This window comes from Pezoporus flaviventris, unplaced genomic scaffold, assembly GCF_033815535.1.
Source record: "Pezoporus flaviventris isolate CSIRO_AGI_PZ_B2104156 unplaced genomic scaffold, CSIRO_AGI_Pfla_v1 ptg000066l, whole genome shotgun sequence".
NCBI classification, from domain to species: Eukaryota; Metazoa; Chordata; class Aves; order Psittaciformes; family Psittacidae; genus Pezoporus; species Pezoporus flaviventris.
Window position 1 is genome coordinate 9,077,438 of NW_026892614.1, and position 25,299 is coordinate 9,102,736.

The following is a 25,299-nucleotide window of genomic DNA, read 5'->3' on the forward strand; positions in this document are numbered from 1 at the left end:
TCTTTGAGTCATTTGCCTTATCTTCTCTACTTTTACCATCTAAATGTTTGTTACCATCTTCTGGAACTAAGAACCAGGCAATCAAAGCACCTTCGAATACAGTTTCTGTTAGAGTGAAATTCAGTGCAGTTTAGTACTAACTAGAGCTGTGGTTTATGGGAAAATAACTCTTTGTGCCTTCAAGCATTACTACAACCTCAGCCTCAGAGGGGAGTCCCCGTACCCTTCTATCTTTCACCTTTCTGTGCATAGTGCTATCAAGTGATGCAAATCTTCTCTTTGCTCCGCTATAATAGACATAGAGGAAAAAATAAGGAGAATTAATCCAGCATGGATCCAAATATGTTTTTGCACAAGTATAACAAAAGATAACATAGTCATTGCTTTTCTTCCCTCTGCTCTTCTGTCCTGAAATATGTGGTACTTGATTTCTTTCAGATATATGCATACAGAATTCATACACAAACTGTGTTCCCAGAGAAAGAAAAGAAATTGTAAAATATCCATTCTGATACAACAGAGTGACGACATATTCTATGGCTTGTAACCGCAAAAAGTGTGAATGAGAATGCAGATAATCTTATAATGCTCACCAGTGAAAGCCTTGTATTGCGGAGTCTAACTGTTACACAGCAATTTTTGTGATAAAACAGCTAGTGCTGAGAACCTGATAGGCCACTGGCTTTTACAATCACCCTGCTATCTGATCCAGTTTCTGTGTTTCCAATATCTGAATCAGTGTTGAGAAGTGAATTGCACTTTTTTTTTTTAAAGCCTCATATGACCAAGGATTTTGAAGTGTCAGTAAATAAACTTTCCTGATGTATCACCATGAATTATTAGAACAATGGAAATGCAGTGCTCTTTCCTTAGAATGATAGAATCATAGAATAGTTAGGGTTGGAAAGGACCTTAAGATCATCTAGTTCCAACCCCCCTGCCATGACAGGGACACCTCACACTAAACCATTCACCCAAGGCTCTGTCCAGCCTGGCCTTGAACACCACCAGGGATGGAGCATTCACAACTTCCCTGGGCAACCCATTCCAGTGCCTCACCACCCCTACAGTAAAGAACTTCCTCCTAATATCCAATCTAAACTTCCCCTGGTTAGGTTTTAACCTGTTACCCCTTGTCCTATCACTGCAGTTGCTAACAAATAGTCCCTCCCCAGCATCCTTACAGGCCCCTTTCAGGTACTGGAAGGCTGCTATGAGGTCTCCATGCAGCCTTCTCCAGGCCAAACTTTCTCAGCCTATCTTCATATGGGAGGTGCTCCAGTCCCCGATCATTCTTGTGGCCCTCCTCTGGACTTGTTCGAACAGCTGCATGTCCTTATTATGTTGAGGACACCAGAACTGTACACAATACTCCAAGTGAGGTCTCACAAGAGCAGAGTAGAGGGGGAGGATCACCTCCTTTGACCTGCTGGTCACGCTTCCTTACTAATTTACTAACAGTCTTGCCTAAAATTTAGAAACTGCTATTTTCTAGAGTAATGTTCATTAAGTTTTCCTACTGTGACTTGCCTGCATAAAATTCTCCATATTCTCAAGACCGGGTGGTGAAGTGCTGAAGGTCACCCAGTCAACCAAGGCACTCCCTTGAGGCTGCTCCTGGATGATCTGCTGCTGCCTTTCAGCACACAAGCACCCACCCAACAGGCCCAGCTTCCTGGCTTTCACAGCACAAGGCAAACATCTCCATGGTTATGTCACTCTTGAGAGTTCAGATGGCAAAAGTCTTAATGAAGAGAGAGTAAGTGTTTACCGGATTGTCAACAGCAAGCCCCTCTCTCTTAGTAACTGAGGAGAGCTTCCTGTGTCCCTGTGTCTCTTCACCATCTGTAAATACTCTGAGGTCTACAAGTGAAAAAAAGGATAGATTTTTAGTTACTAAACCAAGATATTAGCAGTAAAAGAGGTGTTTTTGTTGTTTTTTTTTCAAGGTTGAAACTATCTCCTTACGAAATAAGAAATCATTGAGTTAAGTTTCTCAGTAGTCTCATAGTTTGTGATTCAGATTAATAAAATATATTTTCTTGCAACTTGAATCTTCTTCAGCTAGATACATTCTTGAATTTTTAAAAAGATAAAGCATTTTGAATTTTAATTTTTCTTTTGCAGAATGACTATCAGATCTTTTTGTTGTCAGATCAAGGCTTACATGGCTCATTGCATCTATGCACAGCAAAAAATGGATCTGTAATTCCCATGAAATTTTCTGTAGTTCAACATCAGCACTGTTCTGAAATGCACTCTGTAAAGACTTGTTTGAAATAAGGCTTTTGCTCTTGAAAGCTAATCTTAGCATTGCCCTGCCCTTTATGGCTTGACTTGGAAATTAGCATTGCAGAGTCCAGAGAGCGCACTTCCTCAAAAATATTTTCTTAAGATGCTATGACAGCTTCAGCAACTGCTATTTTTGGACCATTTCATTTAAAATTAATCATTTGTGGAGTTGTCAGCAAGTACACTTTACAAAGAATACCCTTTTTTGTTTGTTATGAATGTAGACATATTTTTGCCTCTTTAAAAAAGTTGAAATAGTTTTGGACTTCAGTAAGATCTTCTGAATTTTATTGCCTTTATCCAGGTAGATGCTGGCATTTAAGAAATATCAGTATTGGCTCTCTGTCTTTTTTTGAATGTTTTCTTCTTGTGCTGGCTTAAATTAATTATTACAGATTATCACTTTGCTTTCTCCAGTTTTATTTGCTATAGAAATTAACAGGATATTTGAGGGTTGTTTCGGGATTTCAAAATTCAGTTAGCAACTTCATTCTTTTGCACCTTAGAGATCTAATAGCCAGCTTGCCTTTTAGGTGGCTGGAAGTGAAGCAGGGAGATTTGGAGAATTTAGCTTGAGAATCTACTTTGAAAATGTTATTATTGGAGCTTTGTTATCCCACATTACCTCTAACTGGCACATAAAACAGTATAGAAAACTGAGTATCTTTCTGGCACAACGAATATTTTCCATCTGGGTTGCTGAAGTTTTCCTTTTTAAGGCAAGTCCAATATCAAGGTAGTAGCTTCCATTAAATTTATGTTGTCCAAATAGCTTGTCTTTTTGATAGATTCTTCCTGATAGGTTCAGGTTTGAAGGTTAATGATGTTTTATCCTATAAACATTAGGTTTTGTCTACAAATAATCAAGTCAGTAAGATTTTTTTCATTCTAATTCTTGGGTCATAATTCCTGTAGATGAAAAATGACATGAATTTACTGGTCACCAGATTTTCAAAGCTAGGACTCAAAGGAAATATTTTTTCCTGTAAAGTGTTCACATCCTTTGCTACCTTGTTCTTTTCATGAGATAAGAAATAATAGTAATGGTTTTGTTTTTAGAAACACATTTGCATAAGTAATAAACCTTAGAAGAGAGCACAGGAATAATCAAATGAAATTGTTTTGTTGATTTAATGTCAAAAGTAGCAGTTAAAAAAAAAACCAAACAACAAACAACACATCAAGCAGCAAGCTATACAAGATAGTACCTTTATTATTCTTTTTTAGGAATAGAATTGGCCACAAGGTCTCTCAAAGGAATATGAACTGATAGGTTTCTCACTTGTGATATGACAAATTACTTGCAACTTTGTTTTACTTGAATAGCCTTCACACTAGAAGAAGAGTGTTCGTGTTAATATTTATTCATCTGGGCTTTTGTCATTGAAGTCATGCAGCTGAAATCATTGGAGTGTTCAAATGTGATAGCTGGCTTAAACTGCTGTTCAGGCTGTTGGGTACCAGGGGAATGGCTTCAGTGTAAAATGTGGGTAGAGCAGTAACGATCTTTCAAATCAGACGATCCAATTGTCAAGAAATACCATTTCCCACTAGTTTTTATAATAAACCAGAAGAGAGGGTAACATATGGAGGTAAAATTTCTGATATATAGGTAACGTATTCAAATGTGATGCCAGGAGTTGAGGACTAAAGAAAAGCAGGTAAAGAGGTAAGAAGTATTTGAAGGCGAGATAAAAAGAACAGAAAATTTCTGTCCATAATGTACCCAAGAGAGTTAAAGGAAGCCAAAGTTGAGAATCAGTATTTGAAAATGTCGTGTCGTTTTTCTAATTACTTTTTGTCTCTGACCTTTGAGAATTTAGGAAAATAGTAAGGCTAACTGACTTCTCAGCTGACAAAAAAATATAGCTAGGCTTGGAATTGTGTTGTTGAACTCTATGAAGTTTCATCTTATACCGTGGTAAAATTCTTCCTTCAGTGTCAGCCTCATAAAGTTGATATTATAAATAAAGTACAGAAATTGTATTTATAAAAATGCCTACGAATATAATATCTTGTTGTAGTGATATCTGTCTGAAACATTTTGTAGACATTCAAGAGCATGCAAAGGAAAATTGCCTCATTTAAGGAATAAATTTAAGTAAATGCTGTGAGAAATGGTGCCACTGGAGTTCAACATTATCAAAAATTTAGACATGTTATGTAGTAATTAAAGCCTCTGCTCTGGACACAGAGAGAGTTCTCTCTGATATGTAATCAATTTAGTAACACATATGCATAAAAATTTCTGATATAATTAATGAGGCTTTGTAAAATACATTATAAAGCTATTCATTGTGTAAATTATAGTCTTTAAAATTCAAAATGTAAGAAGAAATAAATTTTCTTTCTTTTCTGAAATACCTTTTAAAAATGTCATATTTTTTGCCTTAAGAAGTTTAAGGAAAACTGTGCACTATGGGAATGTCATAATCCAAAACCAGGGAAGTATAGAAAGAAATCTCAGTCTAGGGAGTGACAGGGAAAATGCCCTGCACATTCTAATGCCATGTATTCATGAGAATAATGTTAAGTCCATTCATGAGACTTGATTGTTTTAATATATTTTAGATTCGTGTAGATTGTATAGACTTTTACTATAATTTTAAATTTAAGGTTTGTAAAAGAATTGTGTTGCTCTGCCTGCTGAGAAATGAATAACTTAAATATTGGTTCTGCAAGGAAGTATTATGTGACATGGCTGTCTATTACATTGCTTGTCTGAACTGGAGGGCTGTATTACATTGCTTGTCTGAACTGGAGGGCTGTTGATGACAACCGTTATGAAACATGGAGAATTTGCACATAAACCCTCCTCGATGTTTCATTATATTTTCCCCTTAAGCCAATTTGGTCATTTAAAGTTGTTTAAATACTAAATGTGTTTGTCTTTTTGTTAGTATAGCTGCTTTATGATTTATTTGGTACTTCATGGTCACACTGCAGGTTTCAGTCTGAAAAACAAGACTGACTTCAGCTTGTGACTTGGCACATAGAGTGCAGTGTATCACAACTGCATGACCAAGAGGAGTAGAAGGAATTAGGAGGTGAGGTTGAAGGATACTCAATGTGAAAGACAGCAGGGATTCTGGTATTGAAGGTGTTAAGTGGTGAGCAACAATATGGAACCTTAAAATAAGGAAGGAATTTAGAAAGAAATGGATAGGCAGTAAATGAAGGGATACAGAAAAAGGAGACTGGAGTGGTAAGGATAGATCTCTAGCACCAGATGTCAAGAGCTTAGCCACAAGACGAAGTTTGAAACATTGGTAGTACATCAACACCACCGGTACTGAGAGCAGTAACGCTCTCATTGGTGCATGTCTGTCCTTCCTATACCATACACTTCTTCAATATGATTTCTCACTAGTAAGTGAGACTTCCTGATGTAATTTTTTTAAAGGCTGCCTATGCTCAGTTAACCACTTTTGGTTTTCTTAGGTGTTCTTCTATATGTCCATCCTCTTTGATATGAAACAAAGGAATCTGCTTTGAACAACCTGGTCTCATGAAAGGTGTACCTGTCCATGGCAGGAGGTTGGAACTAGATGATCTTGAAGGTCCCTTCCAACCGAAACCATTCTATGATTCTATGATCCTATGATTTAGGTAACTGAATATGCTTTTACAGGTAGCCAGTGAAATGAATTGAAAATAACTACAGCAAAAGTCATAGTTAAGGATATACAATCAGAAGGCAAAGTTGAACACAAACTGCAGCTCCTAAGAGGACTTCATAATGCCATGTATTAGACCCAAGGAGGTTTTTAAGCCTACAGCATGGCCTACAGCACATACCCCATATACTGCATAATCACAATGTGTGTTGAATTTACCTTTTCTAGGCTTCATTAGTAAACTAATTTTGAAGGTGTGAAAGTCTCAGTATTAATATAGTGTTTATTTATTCTACATAAATTTTGCAGTAGTTTAATTTTTGGAATGCAGGCTGTTATCATACCATTAATGCACTTCTATTGCATTTTATGAGTCTTGGCCTAAACAAAAAAGTGAGTGCTATATCTCTTTGTTAAAAAAACCAAACAAACAAAACTAAAAAAAAATAAAATAGAATGGTCTGTTTTTTTTCTAGACAAACTGAGCAAAAAATGTAGATCTCTCTTACATGGTAGAACAATATTAGTTGTCACAGGGAACTGAAGAACAGAAAGAGGGAAAAAACATACTAATCTAAAAATGCTGTTGTTTTATTCCTAGGTTCAGACATTGTTCAATGGTTAACGAAGAATTTATCCATAGAAGACCCAGGTAATTTCACTTTTTTTTTTTTCTCATGTCTGAAAATCCTAGTTTGTCTTTTCAAATGATTGGACCTGACTTTCTGTGCTGTTACAGTGGGACTGGCCAGGCAGCATTTGACCACTATAATTTCAATAGCAAAACAGAGAGCATCAACCTTAGAAACCTTTGCTAAGAATCTGAGGATTTTTGTTATCCGTTTTATTGGAGCAGGTACCAGGAAACAAGATGATGGCCAAGAATGAAAATGATAGCTGCTTTCATTAGCATAAAATGAGTTTAAAGTTCTACTCCATGAAGAATTTGCTCAGTGTCCGGCTACATAGTTTATTAAACATGGCCTGTTTTCTTAGCAGAATTTTTCAATATATAAAAAATAAATAGAATTAATAAAATAAGCTTTTGTACAGTTATTGAGAGCTGCATTTCTGTTCTTAAGTTTTGGACATTTTTATAGCATCTTAAATGGAAAATGAACTGTAAGTAAAATCACTGCAGTGAGGAAGAACAGTTCATTGCTCAAACAGCTGGGTTGGAAAGTGGAAGTAAAGCTTTGGTTACAATCTCTGACACAGGTTACTCGTGTGGCCAGCATCAAATGCACTTTGGTGTGTATCTGATATTTATTTCCCTGATTTACAGGAATCTTGTTACATGATGTGAAATTTTCTGGGAAGGAATGATTTCTAGTAGAAAATGCTGAATGCCAGAAAAAAAAAATATTCTGTGCAAGTTCCTATTATCTTTTGGTTAGAGAAAAAAATCTTCCTTTTTTAAAGCATGATTAAAAATACTTATTTTTCCTCTCTCCTCTTCAGTCTTTGGGGAATGGAATTTATGTTTTATTTTGGTTTTTGTTTGTATTTCAAAAACTTTGGTTTTTTTTCTTTTCTGTCATTTTAGGAATGAAAGGATGATCATTGTGTATTTCCACCAAAAAGTAAAATCACTGTGTTTAAAAGTGTGACTTGAATAATGAGGAACTGTTATAAATTCATAATTCAGTGTTTGGAGGTAGCCAGCTCACAACATATCGATATGTTACATGAAAGAGATCACTAACAGCTTCCAATTTTATGTAACTTTATACAGAGTCTCATATGTTTGCTTCCCGAAGGTTGGAGGAGACCTATGTGTGATATATTTCTCAGTTGTCAGCTACTAAACACTCACCTATCTGTATTTATCAGAGTTGGAAAGATTGTTGTACTATATTTATTTGGTCTGGAAGCTTAACCTTCATTTGTAAAACCAGAACTGCAATACTACGGGAGGCTTTCTTTCAGATTATCTGAGTGTTGCAAAATTTGGAATAGAAGAAACCTTAAACTAAATGGAAAAAATGGTTTCCTGTGCTGATATCCAATTAAAATTAAGCAAACACATAAAATAATAACATATGTAGCCAGAACACCACAGTCATTTAAGATGGGTTTTATTATCTCAGATTGAATGGGTGGAAAAAATTATCCGCAATGACAAAAACGTCTTGTGCATGTTATTCGTAGTCCAAAGTCAGCTATCTGGAGCTGGCTGAATGCAAATCTTCAGAAAGCTACTCACTCTAAATGCTGCCTTTGGGGAGTGCTCAGAATTACCAGATAGCAGTAAACCTGACAAATGGTGGGTAAGAACTATTCACATGACAAAACCTCTGAAAAGACTCTGTTTTATAAAATCTTTTAAGAGTGTGACTTTTTGTTCCAGTTCTAGATTTTCCTGTGGAGAAGCCCTAAATTTTTGTGAACTGTTGTCACTATAATTTGAATTTGCAGTATCTCCTCTCTGCTTTTCACCAGTATATCAGGGTTTTACTATGACTCTGTTTTAAAATTCCCCCGGTAGGGTCCTGTTACAGAGCTCCTGTGAAGCTATACAATTTTCTGGTGCAGAAATAAATAATACCTGTGTTTGCACTGACAGTTATCCTATCCATCTAATTCTCATATCAGCAGCATACCTGTAAGAGCAATGTAAAGTAGATCTTGGTTCACATATTTTAAGAGTATGTTCTACTCTATCCTGAAAAATTTCAGGTCTATTTGCATTCCTCATCTACCATTGCTGTGAACTACTTGTGCAAGCAAAGCATGCAAATTGTGATTTAAGGAGACAGATTCACACAATCATAAAACAGCCCAGGTTAGGAGGGACCTCAGAAGATCGGCTAGTCCATACTTTAATGGGAAAGAGAGCCTAGTTGGAATTAACTAGCACCCTGTCCAGTTGCATCTTGAAAACCTCCAGTGATGGGGACTTCACCACATCCCTGGGGAGGTTTTTCCAGTGATTGATTTTTTTCACTGTAAAAAATGTCTTTCTTATACTAAAATGAAACCTTTCCCCATTCAACTTGTACCCATTGCCCTTTGTCCTCTCCAGTGTTGCTCCTTTTGAAGACAGCTTCCATCGTCTTTTGTAGCTGCCCTTTAAGCACTGGAAAATTCTGTTGAGGACCCCCCTGAGCCTCCTGTTCTTCAGGGTGAAAACACCTAACTGATTCAGTCAACTAATTTTTCAGTAAAACAAAGAACTAGTAAGAAGCAAATGGCACTACCATGCATTAAAACAAAGAAACAAACAAAGTCACATTTTGTGGTGTAATATTTTCACTGTTTCGCATAGGGAATACAACTCCAATACCATTTTGGTGGGAATGAAGAGGGCTGCTTTATGGATAGTGGGATAACACAAGGCAGGATAAGGTCAGGCAGCATTTGCTTTCACTGTATTAATAAGTGTAAAACTATTATCTGGAATCAGCAGTTTCAAGTTTAAACTAGTTACAATTACAAATTGCCAATCAAAAAAACAAAATAAAACCAGACCACCACCACCATCACCCCCCCCCCCCCAAAAAAAAAGCCCCACAAAGCAAACCCCCAAAAATCAACAACCAAAAAAACCCATGCACGTTTTTCACAAATGGAAAATGATTTTCTGTGGAAGATTTGAAAGATTTTGGCTTGCTGCAACAAATCTCCATCAAGAAAATAAAATGGAGATGATGGGTGGATTCAGCGAAATTGTACCAGATTTGAAGTTATTTCAGTGCAGAAGAGTAGAGCTTGTGCCCAGAATAGCTGTGTGCAATGTATAGTTGCTGTTACATTGTTTGCTTTTCAATATGTACTTAAAAAATGTTCATGTTTCAGCCTACAACTCATCTGTAAAATTTTAAGGAACAGAAATTATCTAAGTTATTTTTAATGTGGAAGTTTAATTCAGTCATAAAAATAAGCCTGACCTCAACCCGAAAAGAAGCAATTAACTGAGTTTATAAGAATTGTAAGGGCTTGTGGTTTGGCACTTAGATATGTGCTTGTCAAATTGACCATTACAGGGTAAGTGCTGACTCTTCACTGATGGTGCCAATTACTCTTAATGGGGAAAATCTACTCTGTTTTTCTACAGTGTGTTTTCCTTTTTTAAAGTAATAATAATGCCCTGAGATGTACCCGATTGACCACACTAGAGATTGAAGTACTTTTAATCCCCAGGGGAAAAAATAGAACAAAAAGGGCAAATGAGCTGATTTAGAAGTGTCAGCTGAAATTGCCAAGAGACTAACTCTGTACTTGGTTCTACTACTTATTTCTTTGATGCCCTTTGGGCAGACGATTTCTCTATTCCCAAGCATTGCAACTTGCTAATGGCAAATCATATTGTTGTCTCTTTAAAGGGAAAAAAAATGTCATTTTTCAAGTATTTTCATAGTGAAGTATGTGTTACTCACAAACATGCATGTCATCCTTAAGTCAGCCTGTGAAGGATTTCTACCTAGGTGTCTTAGAGCCCTTAAGAATTGATAATATTTTTAGTCATCATCCCCTTGTTCCTTTGTAGTACCTTTAGTCCTCAGTGTTGCTTTTTTAATTTAGTTGTATCTACAAAGCCAATTGTATTTGGCTGAAGGCACTTCATTACTGTATCCACAGTATTGCAACCAGCTCCAGAATGCACAGCCTTTGCATTCAGATTGGTTTGGTGCAGCTTATTTTGGCAGTCTGTTGAAGGACTTTGCTACCGCTGTTGGACATCAACAATTATATTAATATCAAATATATCAAATCAAACTTTGTAAGTTATATAACAAGACTGTACCTTGAAATAGACACCCTCCTGTGATTTTTCAGCTTTTACCATTAATAATCTTTTCACTTAACTGATGCAGCTAATTTGTAAACAGATGCTCACCAGCAGCCATCTAAACTGTGATCACTGATCCAGTGCAATAAAAGGGGAAGTCTCAGGAGCACATCATCTGTGTTTCTCCCACTTTTCCCTCCTTTGCTTTGTAGTAAAATCTCTCTCCAGCAGCTGCTGCATTAATAATGACCTTGAATAATACACAGTGCTTGCTCTAAAGAGTTAGAGGAAAAAATATTAGGGTTTTTATTTGAGTTTATGAAAGTGTACTTGAAAAATTGGTCAGCTCTAAGTTTTTTCTGCTCCTTTCCCCGTGCATATGCAGTAAGGTAGCAGCAAAAAGCAGGAGCCAGACAAGGTGTTCTAAATGATCGCTATTTGGGAGACAGCGCCAGACAACTGCTAGTGAAGGGGGGAGGTTCTTCCAGAGTTTGCTAACAGAGAAAAGAACCTCTTATGGAAAGGAAGACAGAAGAGAATGGAAAGGTCATGCTTGTTTGTAGTCTTTGCATTAATCAGAATCTGTGGAAATGGAGCAAGAGTAAAATGCATCCCATTTATCAGCTCAACTAAAAGTAATATACACTGCCTGCCCACATACCTTAACCCTCATACTAGGAATCTGGAACACCAAGACACTTTTTTAATTTGTTTAACAGAAACTCAGGCACATTTTGTTTGACAAGACAAACCTCACGAACCTTCCTCAAGTCCAGTGTATAATAGAATAACTTTCTAACTTTCTTCTACTGGGTGAATTTGGTCTGAGCTTGTCAGGTCCTGTAGCATTTAAATGGAATAATGACCAGTTTTGGATGAACAGAAAGAAAGTAAAACTCAAATCCTGCTTGGGAATAGAAAATGTCAAAATTTACAGACACTGTTTTAGTAGCAGTAGTATTAATGTTGTGATACTGAAGTAAAATTAAATTGTATTGGTCAGTTTTCCTTTAGTTATGTGTAGCATGGTTGGCACTTACCTGTGTGTGGCAATTGATGGGCTTCTAGCTGCTGTAGTTTAAGGACTGCAAAGCTAAATGTTCATGTGCAGAGATTACTGTTCTGTGCCCAAAGCCTTCAGACAGATTTTGGAGCTGGTGAACAGAGGTGTATTGCCTGTGATTAAATTGAGATGGGTAAATCAGACTTGATGGATTTCATGGTTTTCCGCTTAAGTTTTTTCCATTTGCTTGTAATCTGTAACCCTGTGTAGAGTGCGTAAGTTAAGTGTCTCCCAAGATCACAGAGAGCAGCAGGACCAGCCTGGAGTAAGCTTTCGCTCTACGTATGTGCCAGTACTGTCAGAGCAGGCTCATTCCCACATAGTCACTCTGGAAGGTGATTAGCATGTTAGCCAGTTTATTTTCTCACTTGCAGGTAGGTGGTAGGCTGTATCAGTGCTCATTTCCAATTTCTTTCAAGAAGCAGTCATTTCTTCAGATATGTTTGGTAGTTTGACAGCTGGTTAAAAATGAACATTTTTTTACAGTTGCAGGAAAGAAATGGAGTTTGTGACTGGTAGAGATGCAAAGAGTTCATGGTATCATTGACAAATCACTTCCTTTACATAGGCAGATAGGTCAAACTATCACGTTTCATCATACTATGCACGTCTAAATAGGATTCTGCCTCCCTGGTTGCCTTAAGGTGGCATTATTTTACAATATACCATAAAAATAGTTAATGTTTTTTCATCCTAGTAATTAATATACACTGTTTACAGATAGAAGGATTTATAACAATACAACATTGTAAACTCTGAAAATCCCTTTAGAAACCACTTAATTGTGGTGAAATATATTAAAATTATTATCAATATATAATAGGTTATATTAGCCATGTACAAAACAGGGCTAGTCTAAATACCTAATCCTATTTATCATTAGAGTATTTTTATAAACTGTTGAATTATCTGTAATGTATTAATGAATTGTATCTCTTTAATTTATAAATGTGATATTGGAGGAGTGGGATAAGACCACAGTTATGGAATTTGTTGCCTTCTAGCATAATTTGCTATATAATGGTAAGAATAAAATTATATCGCTGGTGGTGGTGCAACAAAATGTAAATGTTCTGTAATATTTTTTCTGTGACCAAGCTGTTTGCTATTGTCAATAGCATACTAATTCAAAATATACCTCTTTTGGTTCTAATTAGGCTTCGGGGAACCTGATCTAGTGGAAAGCATCCTTGGCCATGGCAGGGGGTTGGAACTAGATGATCTTTAAGGTCCCTTCCAAGCCAAAGCACTCTATGATTCCATGATTCAACTGTAACTTATGTCATACACATTTCCCATAAATAGTTACTTTGGATGAGAAAAACACTTTCAATTGAGTTTTTAAATGTTATTTTTCTTAATACTAAGCCTGATTCCATGGCCACGTCTACAGAGATATTTATTTTTAATGAGGAGTTATTTGTGCTTTTAATATTAAAGTCTCCAAATTCTACTCAGAATTATTTTCTGTGGCAAGTGTAATACCTTCACATATCATCCACTCCTCCTCCACCTTTAATCATTAAAGGTGAAATTCTAACCCTGCAGAAGGCTGGAGGTTTTCTCATTATTAACTCCAAAAGAAACAAGATTTAACTAGATGACTTTTAAAAAAAGGAATATGTGTAACATGGCCTTTATCGCAAGGTAGAATCCAAAAGCTAGTTTATAAAAAGTGTCTGATACCCAGTTAGATTTCAAAAATTGGAACAAAGCAGCAATCAACATTTTCTTTAGAATTCAGTGGGCCGTATGGGCTTTATTTCACTGAGGTCTTTCAGAATCTGACTGAGTGAAGAGGAAGAAAGAAGTACTGAATAGAATACAAAACAATGATTAGGAAAATAAGTCTGAAGAAGCCTATTCAGATAAAAAGTTCATGTTAAAACTATTACCAGATCCAGATAATAGATGCTTAAAATTGGTAAGCATTAATGTCAAGTAATTTCATTGGAAAGAAGTTCACATACTCTGTTGCACCAATTAAAGGAATGTATTCCATCCTTTCTGTCACAGAACAAATTAGGCTATGGGAAATCTAAATTAAACAACTGAAATCTTTGCCCATGAAGTTACCTCAAAGAACAGAGCTTCATCATAGAACTATATATAAGTTGAACTATTCAAAACTAATACTGGCTTCTGCCAAATGTGTTATAAGGTCTGGAAAGCATTGTAACCAGTTTTTAGAATCAAGTCCTAAATTGGGCAATTTTTGTTCCTTAATTTTCATTGAAAATTCTCCACTTTGTTCTTCTAAGGACCTGGTGTTCCTAACTGGATATCTTCTTCCAGGTGTTGCACCAGCCTCTTTTCCTTGATGCCATCACTCAGCATATGGAGCCAATATCTCAGCCTAAGGCAAATGCATGTAGAGCCAATATTAACTTCCAAGTGATGCACCAGGTTTTCAAAATAACTGACTTCAGATACCAAATACTGCTGATTCAAAAATATTATCCATTCCCCATCTTGTCTGCTTGCATTGTAACTGCGCACACTAGCAGCTATCATTTATTGATTATTCAACATGCTCAGAGATTATTATGTTGCTGTCTTTGTTAATAACAAGAAAACATACATTTTGACTCAGCTAGGGGCAAAAGTACAAGTGAAGACCAATGGAAAGGTGAGCCCTTCTAGGAAGAACTCTGATAACTTTTAGAAATAAAGCTCATAAATTAATTGCTTAAATTAAATTATAATAACATTCCTAATAAAAGATTTTATCCCATTTTTACTATAGTTACATATTTTGTGATTTTCTTACTGTTTGACAGCCTCCTTCTGAACCTTTGGGATTGTACCAAGTTTTGGAGGTTTAAGAGGAAGAGCATTTACTAATTCCCAATTCATGTTGGCTTAATTAATTAAAAGCACCTAAATAATTGTCTAGAGACTTCATTAGCTTTCTGCTTCCTTGTTTCCTAGAGAACTGTGTTATATAGTAATGGAAAGTGCAAGTAGGTGGAAGTGAGATTTTATATCTGGACGACTTAATTGAATAAAAGTAGTTGAAATCCTATTTCATCTTGCCAACAGCTGCTGCACCTATTTTTAATCAAATAAACAAAAATGTTTTGGTATTTAGATGTTGTATGTAGCATTTGATGACTGGAAGGTTAAAGTAAGGCCTTCTCTTGATTTTGTTGCTACTTGTCCTTAAGAGGGTTTTCAGTTTTCCCATAGCAAGCATAGAGAAATACTGCTGTCCACACAGGAACATAGTGACAGTTAATTTAACTGCTGGGTGGTGTAGTTTACTACATAAAATACCTCTGGTTCTCATTTTCTTATGACCACTGATTGGATCTAATTCACATGTTCTCCATTCAGATGTTCTTCCTCTTATGGGTTCAAACTTAAACTGGGGAAGTTTAGATTGGATATTAGGGAGAAGTCCTTTACTGTTAGGGGTGGTGAGGCACTGGAATGGGTTGCCCAGGGAAGTTGTGAATGCTCCATCCCTGGCAGTGTTCAAGGCTGGGTTGGACAGAGCCTTGGGCAGCATGATTTAGTGTGAGGTGTCCCTGCCCATGGCAGGGGGGTTGGAACTAGATGATCTTAAGGTCCTTTCCAACCCTAACTATTCTATGATTCTGTGATAATATTTCTCCTTTCTTCTGATTTCAGTAGTTGCATTCCATCGCTTAATCAAATTACACAAAGTTTCAGGATTATCACTGTTTGTGTGACAGGGTGGGCGATAGCAGCCATCTCTAATAGGGTTTTGTTACCTGCAAGGCCTCACTTGGCTTTGGAACACTTGGGTGCATAAAGTATAAAATATCTGGTGAAAATAGAAACTAATTCTTATAGGTGCTAAAAAATTACTGTTCTCAGTAAAGTTGAGGCTCAAATTAATAATAATAAAAAAAATCAAGACCATAAAAAGCCTCCATTCACCTCAATTAAGCATGCAGAAATTATAACAAGTAATTTACAATTAACCTTGAAAGTTTGTTTCTTAATTACTGTCTATTTTAAGGTAATATCTTGTATCAACAGGAAAACTTAACACTTTAATAGCTTTTAAGCTATTAGATTACAAAGAATTATAAATTTGGAATATTTGCATCTTGAAATTGTGGAATTATTTACATCTTCAAATATAACCACTAGCATAAAATAAAGTAAAGGTATCATAAGCAACTACTATATCATAATGACTGTGGGATAAATAAAGTTTAAAAGTTTTGGTTAAGGTCTTTCAGAGAAATAAAAATACTTTGGGGGTTTTTTTTTTTCTCTACAACATAAGTAAAAACTGTTAATTCTTGAGGAGGCTGCATATATTTGGCACCTACCTTGGTATTTTCATGTAGGCTGGTTTGAAGAAGTTGGGAATGGGGATTTACAGTTTCACAGCTAAGCCTGGCACGGATTTTTGATAGTAGTGACCACCACTATAATAGAATTAAAGGTGCATACAACTATCTAGACAGTTTCAACTGAAAATTCCTAGGGGTTTAAAGTTCATGTTAACAAACTTTTGCAAACATATGCTGTGAATTGTCTGAAGCAGACAAAAAATTATGCATATGAGAAATAGATCAGAAGTAATTCAGCTATCCACAGAAACTTTTACTATAGATATGATGGCTGACTAAAAGTTAATTAAAAAATAAAAGATGTATTTAAAATTCTGCATGGTACATTTATAAGGTATGCTGACACACCAAAAGTATTTCCAGGAAAAGGGATTAACAAATAAATATGTTGCATTTTCAAATTTCAATATTAAAAGAGACTGCACACCAGGAGCATTTAAGTGAAATAGTGGTTAAGGATTGGTTTGGTTTGTTTTTAATTAGCAAGCCAGAAATCTGTACAGCAACAAAAAACATAGGCAGCAATGCAAATTAGTATATATCCAATACATACTCCAAAATACTAGAAATTAAGTTCATTTTGTTCAACAGCATCAGTAGGAGCATAAGAAAGAGATGCAGTCAGACCATCTGGACCATGAGCTGTTTCTGGCAGTGGTCAGTCACAAATGCTCAGGAAGGGACTTACACTATAGGAGAAAAGAAAGGTGTTGTAGTGGTCTGTTGCTTTGCCTGTCCAGATCCTGACAGTCTGAACCTTAGGGAATCCCCTGACCCGCAAGTGTTTCCAGTTTCTTGTTTAATAGCTCCTGAATGACCTTTCTTTCATTGCTTTTTGTAACACCTCATGACAATATGTAACACAGGTTGATCAAGTATTATGTATGTGCTTTTTTATTTTGAAGGGTCTGCCTGATAATCACATTGATTGACTCTAGGTTCTCAGGTTCTGAAAGGGAAATTATTATTCCTCATTCATTCACTTTCTCTTGGTTAGTCATGATTTTACAGACTGCTATCATGTCTGTCCTCCATGGTCTACTTTCTGGTTTGTGATATTTCTTGTTATATGAAAACCTTCATAGATCTCTCGTAATCATTATCCTCTTTCTTCCTGCATTGTTGGTTTTGGAGTTTTTTGTTTTGTTTTGTTTTTAATATATAGTTTGAGGTGAAATGACCAGAACTCTGCTTGGAATTTATGATGTGGATATGCTAAGCTGCATACTAGCAGTGTCTTCTGGTTTCTTTTGTATTTTTTTCCTCATAACTGTTCTGTTTGAGATTTGAGCAGGCAGTTTCACAGAATCATATAGTGACTCTTGTTTTTCTTGAGCAGCAGCATCTGACTTGCAGCCACTTACTGGGCATGAGAACACAGGGAGGGAGAGTTCATATTTGAAATATTTAGCATTTATCAAAATTTAATTCAATCTGCTGTTGTATAATCTAGTGCATCAGTACCCTGAAGTCCTACATCTCCTCTCAACTCACTTTTTACTTACCTCAGAAATTATATACTTTCAGCAAATTTTGTTATACCATCAGTCACACCCTTCTGTAGATAATTTAAGGTGATACTGAACAGTTCAGGATCTGCTAAATGCAGCTACAGTGGTTAACCCCCTTCAGTGTGTTAACAGAGCTCCTGTGCCTTACCTTTATTCCTGCTTCTGCCTATTGCTTTTTCCATGACTTTCTATCCCAGATCTGCTTAATTACGTTAGAAAATATTGAGAGGAATCATGCCAAGAGCCCCTGGAAATCCAAGGTATATGTTAAATAAATTTTCATGACCTTATATGTTCACTAATTCCACACAGGAATATGCACAGAGTTGTGAGACATTGCATTCAGCAACAAAGGTAGTGCTGAGTCTTGTTTTTCTATTGCATTTATTTTAATTTTCATTCATTCTACCCTTTATCATAGTTCCTATCATGTTGGCTGTATGGACATCTGTTACATTGATCTTTTTTCGACAGATTTCCCCTGGATGTCTTTCTAAAACACAAAGACACATTTTGTGACTTTTTTTTCCTTTAGTACTGAAGGTGGTTTGAATGATAATTTCCACACTAGGGGTAACAGTCCAGCAGTTTAATATTTGACTTGCCTTAAAACAGAGAGTGACCATTATGTTGATCCAGCTAGATGCTTTTGTCCATTTTATCAATTTATTTTAAAGCCTTTGATAGTTTTTGCTGCAGCTATTGTCATCAGTGCTATCTCTTCCTTCAGATTCTTCAGATTAGATTCTGCCACAAGTGAAGAAATAGGTCATTCACTGAGACCTCTTCTCTTTTTGTGGAAGAAAAAAGAAAAAAAAAACACTTAAAGTTTTCATTGAGCTGTTTTTGCTAGTTAGTATTTCTATATTTTTAGTAGCAAAATTTATCTGGCTGAACTGGCAGTTCTCTACAATTACCTGTGTAAATCCTGTGCGATGGGGAGAAGTGAGCACTGGGGTGAGGGGCGGTTATGGCAATAGGAACATGTGATGGCATAAAATGGAGTTTTGCAACATCTGAAAAGTTTATTCTTTCATCCCTCATTTTGATGTGGACACTGAAATCCATTTTACTTGCCACTCAAAGAAATTAATTACAAAGAATGGATGAAGAGAACTTTCTAAAAGTAATCCTGTTTGTAGTAACTGCCTTGATGTTGTACATATGCATCCCAGACAACTGTATCTGATCACGTGGGGAATCACATTCCTGTGTTATTGTCTAGAAAGCTACCTCCACACTCTTTGTACTTACATTGCCTGAGCTTTGATGGTATTTTTCCCTGATGTAGATCTCAATGACACCAATTTACTTATAAAGCTTTTCTCTCCTGCTGGACTTGAAAAGCATAGCATTCTTCCCATTGAAAGAAATACATTATTTTCAGCATTTTATGCTCTCAGTTTGATGGAGGTATAGAAATTTTTATGAAGAGGATTGTATTCTTCTTTACTGTGCTGAGTGCAGTGAAAAAGGCAGTTATTTTTCTAGCTGCTGCTGCTTCATGTTCTTTGTGTTGTCTGAACTGCCTGGTCACAAGTGGGTGTTCGGTGATTATGATAGCAACGAATGACAATGATACAAAATTAATGGTTGATGTAGTAGCAACTGATATCCAAACAGACCTGGAGATTAAAAAAGTGTCATGATTCATCTTAACCAGCAGTAATCATAACAAGAGTTTAGTATGACCTATTGCTTACCCTCACCCAACTCCACATTAGCTGCCATCCCTTTCATTCAAGAATATTGTCTTTGGTAGTTCCTTCAGGAACAAATATTTTGTGCACTGAAAAATCCTGTGCCCGCTCTTGCTATTTACTGGCCACAAATCCAAGTGGTGCATGAACCACATCTGTTATTGACATGCCCTGGTTCTGGCAAGGCTTAACCATGTGAAGAAAGTAGAAAGGTCTGGTGTAATAGCAGCAACTGGCAAGCAATATACAAGAAAACCTGAAATAATAACACAGTAATTCTACTACTGAGTAGTTTATGTCCAGTATTTTAGGTCTTTTAGAGATGCTTGAAATTGTGAAACAAGATTTCTCCTAAGATAATTTGAGTGAGGTATCTACAATAATAGATTTTTCTTGTAAATTTTTTAACTTTTTATTTGGGAGGTTTCCTCCAAAGGGTGCACATACAACTTTATGCACTAGCATAGAATTTCATACTAAAAGGGGGGAATGAGCGAAGTGGTAGGAAATATCATGAAGATAAGTTCAGACTGTCGTTAGGGAAAACAAGGCACACAGGTTTTGATTTTCTGTATTTTGCCCTGAAGAAGCATGGGAATCAAAGCTCAAACTAAAAAGTTGTGGGAAACCCACATTTCAAAGAAGTCTAGATTTCATCCTTCTATCATGTCAAGTAATAAAATAGCAAAATGTCTGTGATTTCTGCAAAATTGAAAATGGAAAAATTTAAAAGTATTAATTGTGAAATTAGACTAAATGTTTTATGAATGTTGGCTTGGGTTGGTGGGTACAGAGCTAAATTACACTCTTGCAGGGTCTGATTGCTGGTGTGATATTGGTAGGTACTTTAAAAAATTGAGGAGAAGGTGACAGGGAAACTAAAGGCAATTTTAAACACTTACAAGCAACTGTTCATCACCGTGTGCTGAATGAACTGGTTTCCTAGTGATCAAACTGTGCCATGTTCTGGTTTCCCTTGTAAACCCTACCCAATGCTTGCAGCTTCAATGGATTTCTTCCACCCTGTGTAGCTGCACATTTCCAATATGCTAAACAAACACACTTAGCAAATATTTCAGATGGGGATCTTTGTCAAAACAAAATCTATGGTGTTCACCTCAAGTCATTACATTTTGAGGTCTCAGGGGTCTGCCTTTTCAAGATACAATTTTATTAAAAGAATGAAAGCTGAGCTTTAGTAGGAGGTAGCAACAGTTAGTGTGTGAATCACCTAAACTCCATTGGGAAACAATCACGTAAGGAATTTATCAGAGAACACTTTAAGTATTTTCAAGAGAAGGGTTTGTATATTGCTAGCAGTGAGATGTAACTTCTCTTTCAAGGACTAACTCCTTTTTTTCTCCCATTTGATAACCATTTTCTTTCTTCTTTTCCTTATTTTGATGGGGGTTTTTTGTTTTTGTTTTTGCTTTCCTTTATTTCTTCTCCTGTGAGTGGAAAAGTCTTTTGCTTTGTTGATTTTGTTTTTTTTCTTTTCTTCCAGGAAACTGTAGGTCAGCTTCCCCTTTCATTCATTCTTTCACAGTAATATAACTTCTGTTGATCTTGTGTGGGTCTTTCTAGAGTTATGTCACTTAGGTGAGTTCCAATTCACTCACATCCTGTGAGCATGGGTAATGTGGCCCTAGTTTGCTGGAAGTTTTTGTGAACAAAGAAGTCAATGTTTCAGGTATACATTATTGTCTCTACACTTGGGATATCCATATAAGTGACACCCAGTGTTACGGATCAGCTCAGACTGTAGACTGTAAGGGTAGGCATTACTGTTCCTTGGGCAGATGAGGATTCGTGACACATCTCTGATAGGTTTTACCCATTACCTGCTGAGTGACATTCCTGCTGATGCCTCTGGCCTGTTGATGGCATTAGCAGCCACTGTCTAGCCCACAGCACAAGCAAAATCCTACCTGTTTAAGTAAGCTGCGGTAGTGACAGATAGCTTGGTTTGTGATGGGTATATTGGAATCAAGCATGAATCTAATTTTAGCTGTGTTTGGGTAAATAGTGTTTCTTCCTTCAGTGACTCTTTTGCCCTCCCTGAAACAACTCTGAGTGCTGCTCCCTTTGTAAATTCAGTCCTTCAGATGGGACAGATGAGGGAGGCTTACAGTGATGTGGGTGTTGAAGAAATTTTCTAGCTGTTTTATTTTCCCGTCTTTAAATGCAACAGTCAGGACCAGAGAGAGTCTCCTACACTTTATGTGAGCATGAGAAGCAGGTTGTATTTTATTACTTTAAGTCAAAGTTAATCCATTGCAGCTTGTGTTCACACTGGCAATGAAATGACAGCAGGAGTAAGGTGAGAGTAAGTGATAATCTCTTGGCATTTGACACTTAAAATGAATGTGTGCTTGGGAAGTTCTGACTCATTAATTCTTTTTCCAGTCAGTCGTGTGGCTTAGCAATGCACTTCAGTACTGTGATGGATTTTAGATTAAGCAAATAATGCAGAATAACAAACACTTTATTGTTTGATGGGAAGGGAAGTTTTCATTTGTTTGACATATTTGTGTCAAAATGTATATGAAAAACTTGCAAGTTTGCTTTTTCACTGTCACTTACATCATATAGCAATCTTAAGGACACAGAATGCCAAGCCACATTCTTTTTAGGAAATCTTTCTCCAGGACTTTGCTGCACAAAAGAACATAGACACTGAAAAATGTCATTTTAAAGTGGAGCAGAATTGGGAAGCACCCACTTTTGTGGAAAGGCACTTCAGATGTTGTGAGACTGTAACTACGATGATGAGATACTATAAAGTATTTTATGGACTTTGGAGTAAACATAGAGACTACATCACCTGAAGCCCTGGAATGCGTAAGGAAAAGCCAAATCAACACTAATCACTGAAAACATACTCTTTAAGGCAAACAGAAACATGTTCTGAAGAAAAACAAGGAACATACATCCTTTTTAATTCCCTCCTGTGGATGTTATTACAAGAAACAACTTATTTCGCTGATATTACCATACCCTGCAATTTAAGATGAATGAACTATCATCAATCCATATAATAGTTATTGCAATAAGGAGAAAACTGCACTATGTTTAAAAGGAAACTAATATGAAATCTCAACAACCAGGGTATATTTTTCATTGGTTAGATTTCATCAGGTTTGCATTGTCCCAAAACATTGAAAATGTCTTTCTTGTATAAAAAAGTATATTAAAAGTGACTGGCATTTAATCCATCAAGATCACTCTCCTTGAAATGGCACAGCAGATGTCTGGGCAATATTACTTCTCACAAAAATGATTGCTAATCAATGTATGTACATGTGTGGTTTGCTTCACCCACTCAGCTAAATAAAGTTCAACAGCAAACTGAACCCCATGGAATGTCAAGCTTTTTCTGAGGTTTTAGCCCAGCAATAGCACACACATTAAAAAACTACACCCACAGCAACATTTTGAGTTTATATAAAAATATTTCTTATCCTGTTGAAATGTAACAGGTTCATAAAGATATATTTCTGTCTTTAGAAGAGGTGTCTCTTTGCCATTAGCTGTTATAACTTACAATACTGTCCTTTAGATATGAAAAATTGAAACTGTGGTTTGGGTAAATTTGTTTCTTGAATGTGACATTCCATTTTTCAGCAGTATCAGTGCTAGGAAAAACAAGCAGTCAAGAACAGAGGAAGCTGAAGTCTACTAGTCTACTCTGTTCTACCTCCATGAGCTTTGTCTCCCTTGGAATTTTTGTGTGACATCTCTGGCTGCAGTTTTTATTGATTGTGTAGCAGTTGACTGCTATTTGAATTATGACTTCTTGGTGAGGCTATCTGGGTGTAATGGAGACTGTAGGTTACATTGCATATTCTTACACGCAATGGCTGAAGATTTGGTAATAATAGCTGTGTAGGTACCACATTTCTGTGTGCATCTGTGTACGCTTACAATCTAAAATAATATTTTCTTGCTTTTAGTCTATGTTCCTCCATTTTTTTTAATTTGTATTATGATGTCCTGGTTTCAGATGGGATGCAGTTGATTTTCTTCCTGGTAGCTGGTACAGTGCTGTGTTTTCGCTTTAGTCAGAGAACAACACTGATAACACACTGATGGTTTAGTTGTTGTTGAGTAGTGCTTACTCTAAGTCAAGGACTTTTTAGTCCCTCATGCTCTGCCAGTGAGGAAAGGAACAAGAAGCTGGGAGGGAGCAGAAACAGGACAGCTGACCTGAACTGGCCAAAGGGATATTCCATACCATAGAATGTCATGCCCAGGATATACACTTCCTGGGGACAGGCTGGGCCTGGGTCAGTGGGTGATGAGCATAATTTGTCTTTCTTGGGTTTTATCCCTCTCTCACCTTTTCCTTTTATTATTATTGTTATCTTTGATTTTTTTATTATTATTTTACTTTATTTCAATCACTAAACTGTTCTTATCTCAACACACATGTTTTACCTTATATTTTTTTCCAGTTCTTACTTGCCATTCTTCTATATGAAATGTGCTTCTTTACATGAAAATCCCCTAACTGCACAGGCAGGAATAGCTGGGGGATGCAGAATGAGTTTGCCAGAAGTGAAAGTTAAACCTGCCTTCATCTCCATACATAACTGAAGAAGAGATATAGGCTTTTAATTGGGAATGATTCAGATCTTAACCTTAGTTGGCTTCTGGAGAAGGCCAGGTCAGTATGTCAGTTTTTTGCATAGAGAACCAGCATTTACTGTATACTTGCATATATGACTCAATGGTCAGTGTGAGAAATATGAGCTCTTGCTCTTACTGTAACCAAGCTTGCCAGGATTATACGCTGCTCTGGCAGGAGCTTCAAAATAATTTCTAATTCAATTGTTGCCATACTTTTTTTCTGCTCCTTGTTCCACCTCTGGTTAACCCACCTGGAATTGTAATATAATTCAGGTTAAGAGGGACCTCTAGAGGATTTAAGAAAGCTGGAGAGGGGCTTTTTTACAAGGGCATATAGTGATAGGACAAGGGAAATGGTTTAAAAGTGAAAGAGATTTATATTAGATGTATGGAAAAAGTTCTGTCCTGTGAGAATGCTGAGACATTGGAACAGACTGCCCAGAGAAGTTGTGGATGCCAAATACCTTGAAGTATTCAAGGCCAGCTTGGATGGGCTTTGAGCAACCCAGGCTAGTGGAAGGTGTCCCTGACTGTGGCTTGGGGGATGGAACAAGATGAGTTTTAATGTCCCTTCCAACCTATCCATTCTACAAATCCAGTCCAATGCCTTGCTCAAGGCAGAGTCAACTGTAAGGTTACATGACTTTATCCATTCAGGTCTTGAAACCCTCCAAAGGATGCAGATTGTATACCTTCTCTGGGAAGCCTCTTCTGCTGTTTGGCAGAAGTCAGAACTACCCCTGATTTAGTTTATTACCATTGGGGTTTGTTGGGTTTTTTGTGTTGGTTTTTTTTTTTTGGTGTTTTTTTTCTCTCAATTGCTATGAAACTCCATAAGGACATAGAGACCTTGGCTCCCTCATTCCCTCATTTAGTAATCTCCTTTAGGCAACAAAAAGATGCCCAGCACCCCCAGCCTCTCTGTCACATTTTCCAGCCCCAGCCATCTTGGTGAACTTCCATGGGACTCACTCAAATTTGTTGATGTCTTTCTTACATAGGAATTGACACATTATTCCCATATTAGTCCAGATGTAGTCTAAAAATTGCTGGGTAAAGGAAAATAAAGTGAGCTCCTTGTGCTCTTGAAAAATATTACAGTCCAGAATCCAGTAAGAACATGAAACAAATCTGGAGCCTGTTTAGTTTCTGCTAAATATGACGAGAAAGCACACTCAACTGCGTCAGAGCTCCCTGGCATGTCCTGTCACCCTTATTTGAGAAATCCTTTCTCTAAAAAATGACAGCACATTTTTTTCCTTTATTTATCTCTCATTTCACACAGATGTATAATACCTGGAAAAAAAAAAAAAACAAAAAAAAACAAAAAAAAACACAAACCCACAAAGGTTTTGGAATTGGCAATTGGCAATATGTGTCAGTGTGGAGAGCAAAGAAAAACTTAATAAAATTAAAAGGTAGAC

General features: G+C 36.6%; 1 protein-coding gene across 7 annotated transcripts in view; it reads left to right on the top strand.

The window, feature by feature from the left end:
• RGS7 (regulator of G protein signaling 7) overlaps positions 1-25,299 on the top strand; it is a 261,029-nt gene that overhangs the window by 150,515 nt on the left and 85,215 nt on the right. For all 7 annotated transcript variants that reach the window (XR_009746551.1, XR_009746552.1, XM_061471177.1 and 4 more), the window contains exon 4: positions 6,511-6,561. Coding sequence is in view for 5 of the 7 variants with exons in the window: in XM_061471177.1 (XP_061327161.1) it covers positions 6,511-6,561 (51 nt within the window). In the remaining 2 variants the exon portion in view is untranslated. The remainder of the gene's footprint in view (positions 1-6,510; positions 6,562-25,299) is intronic.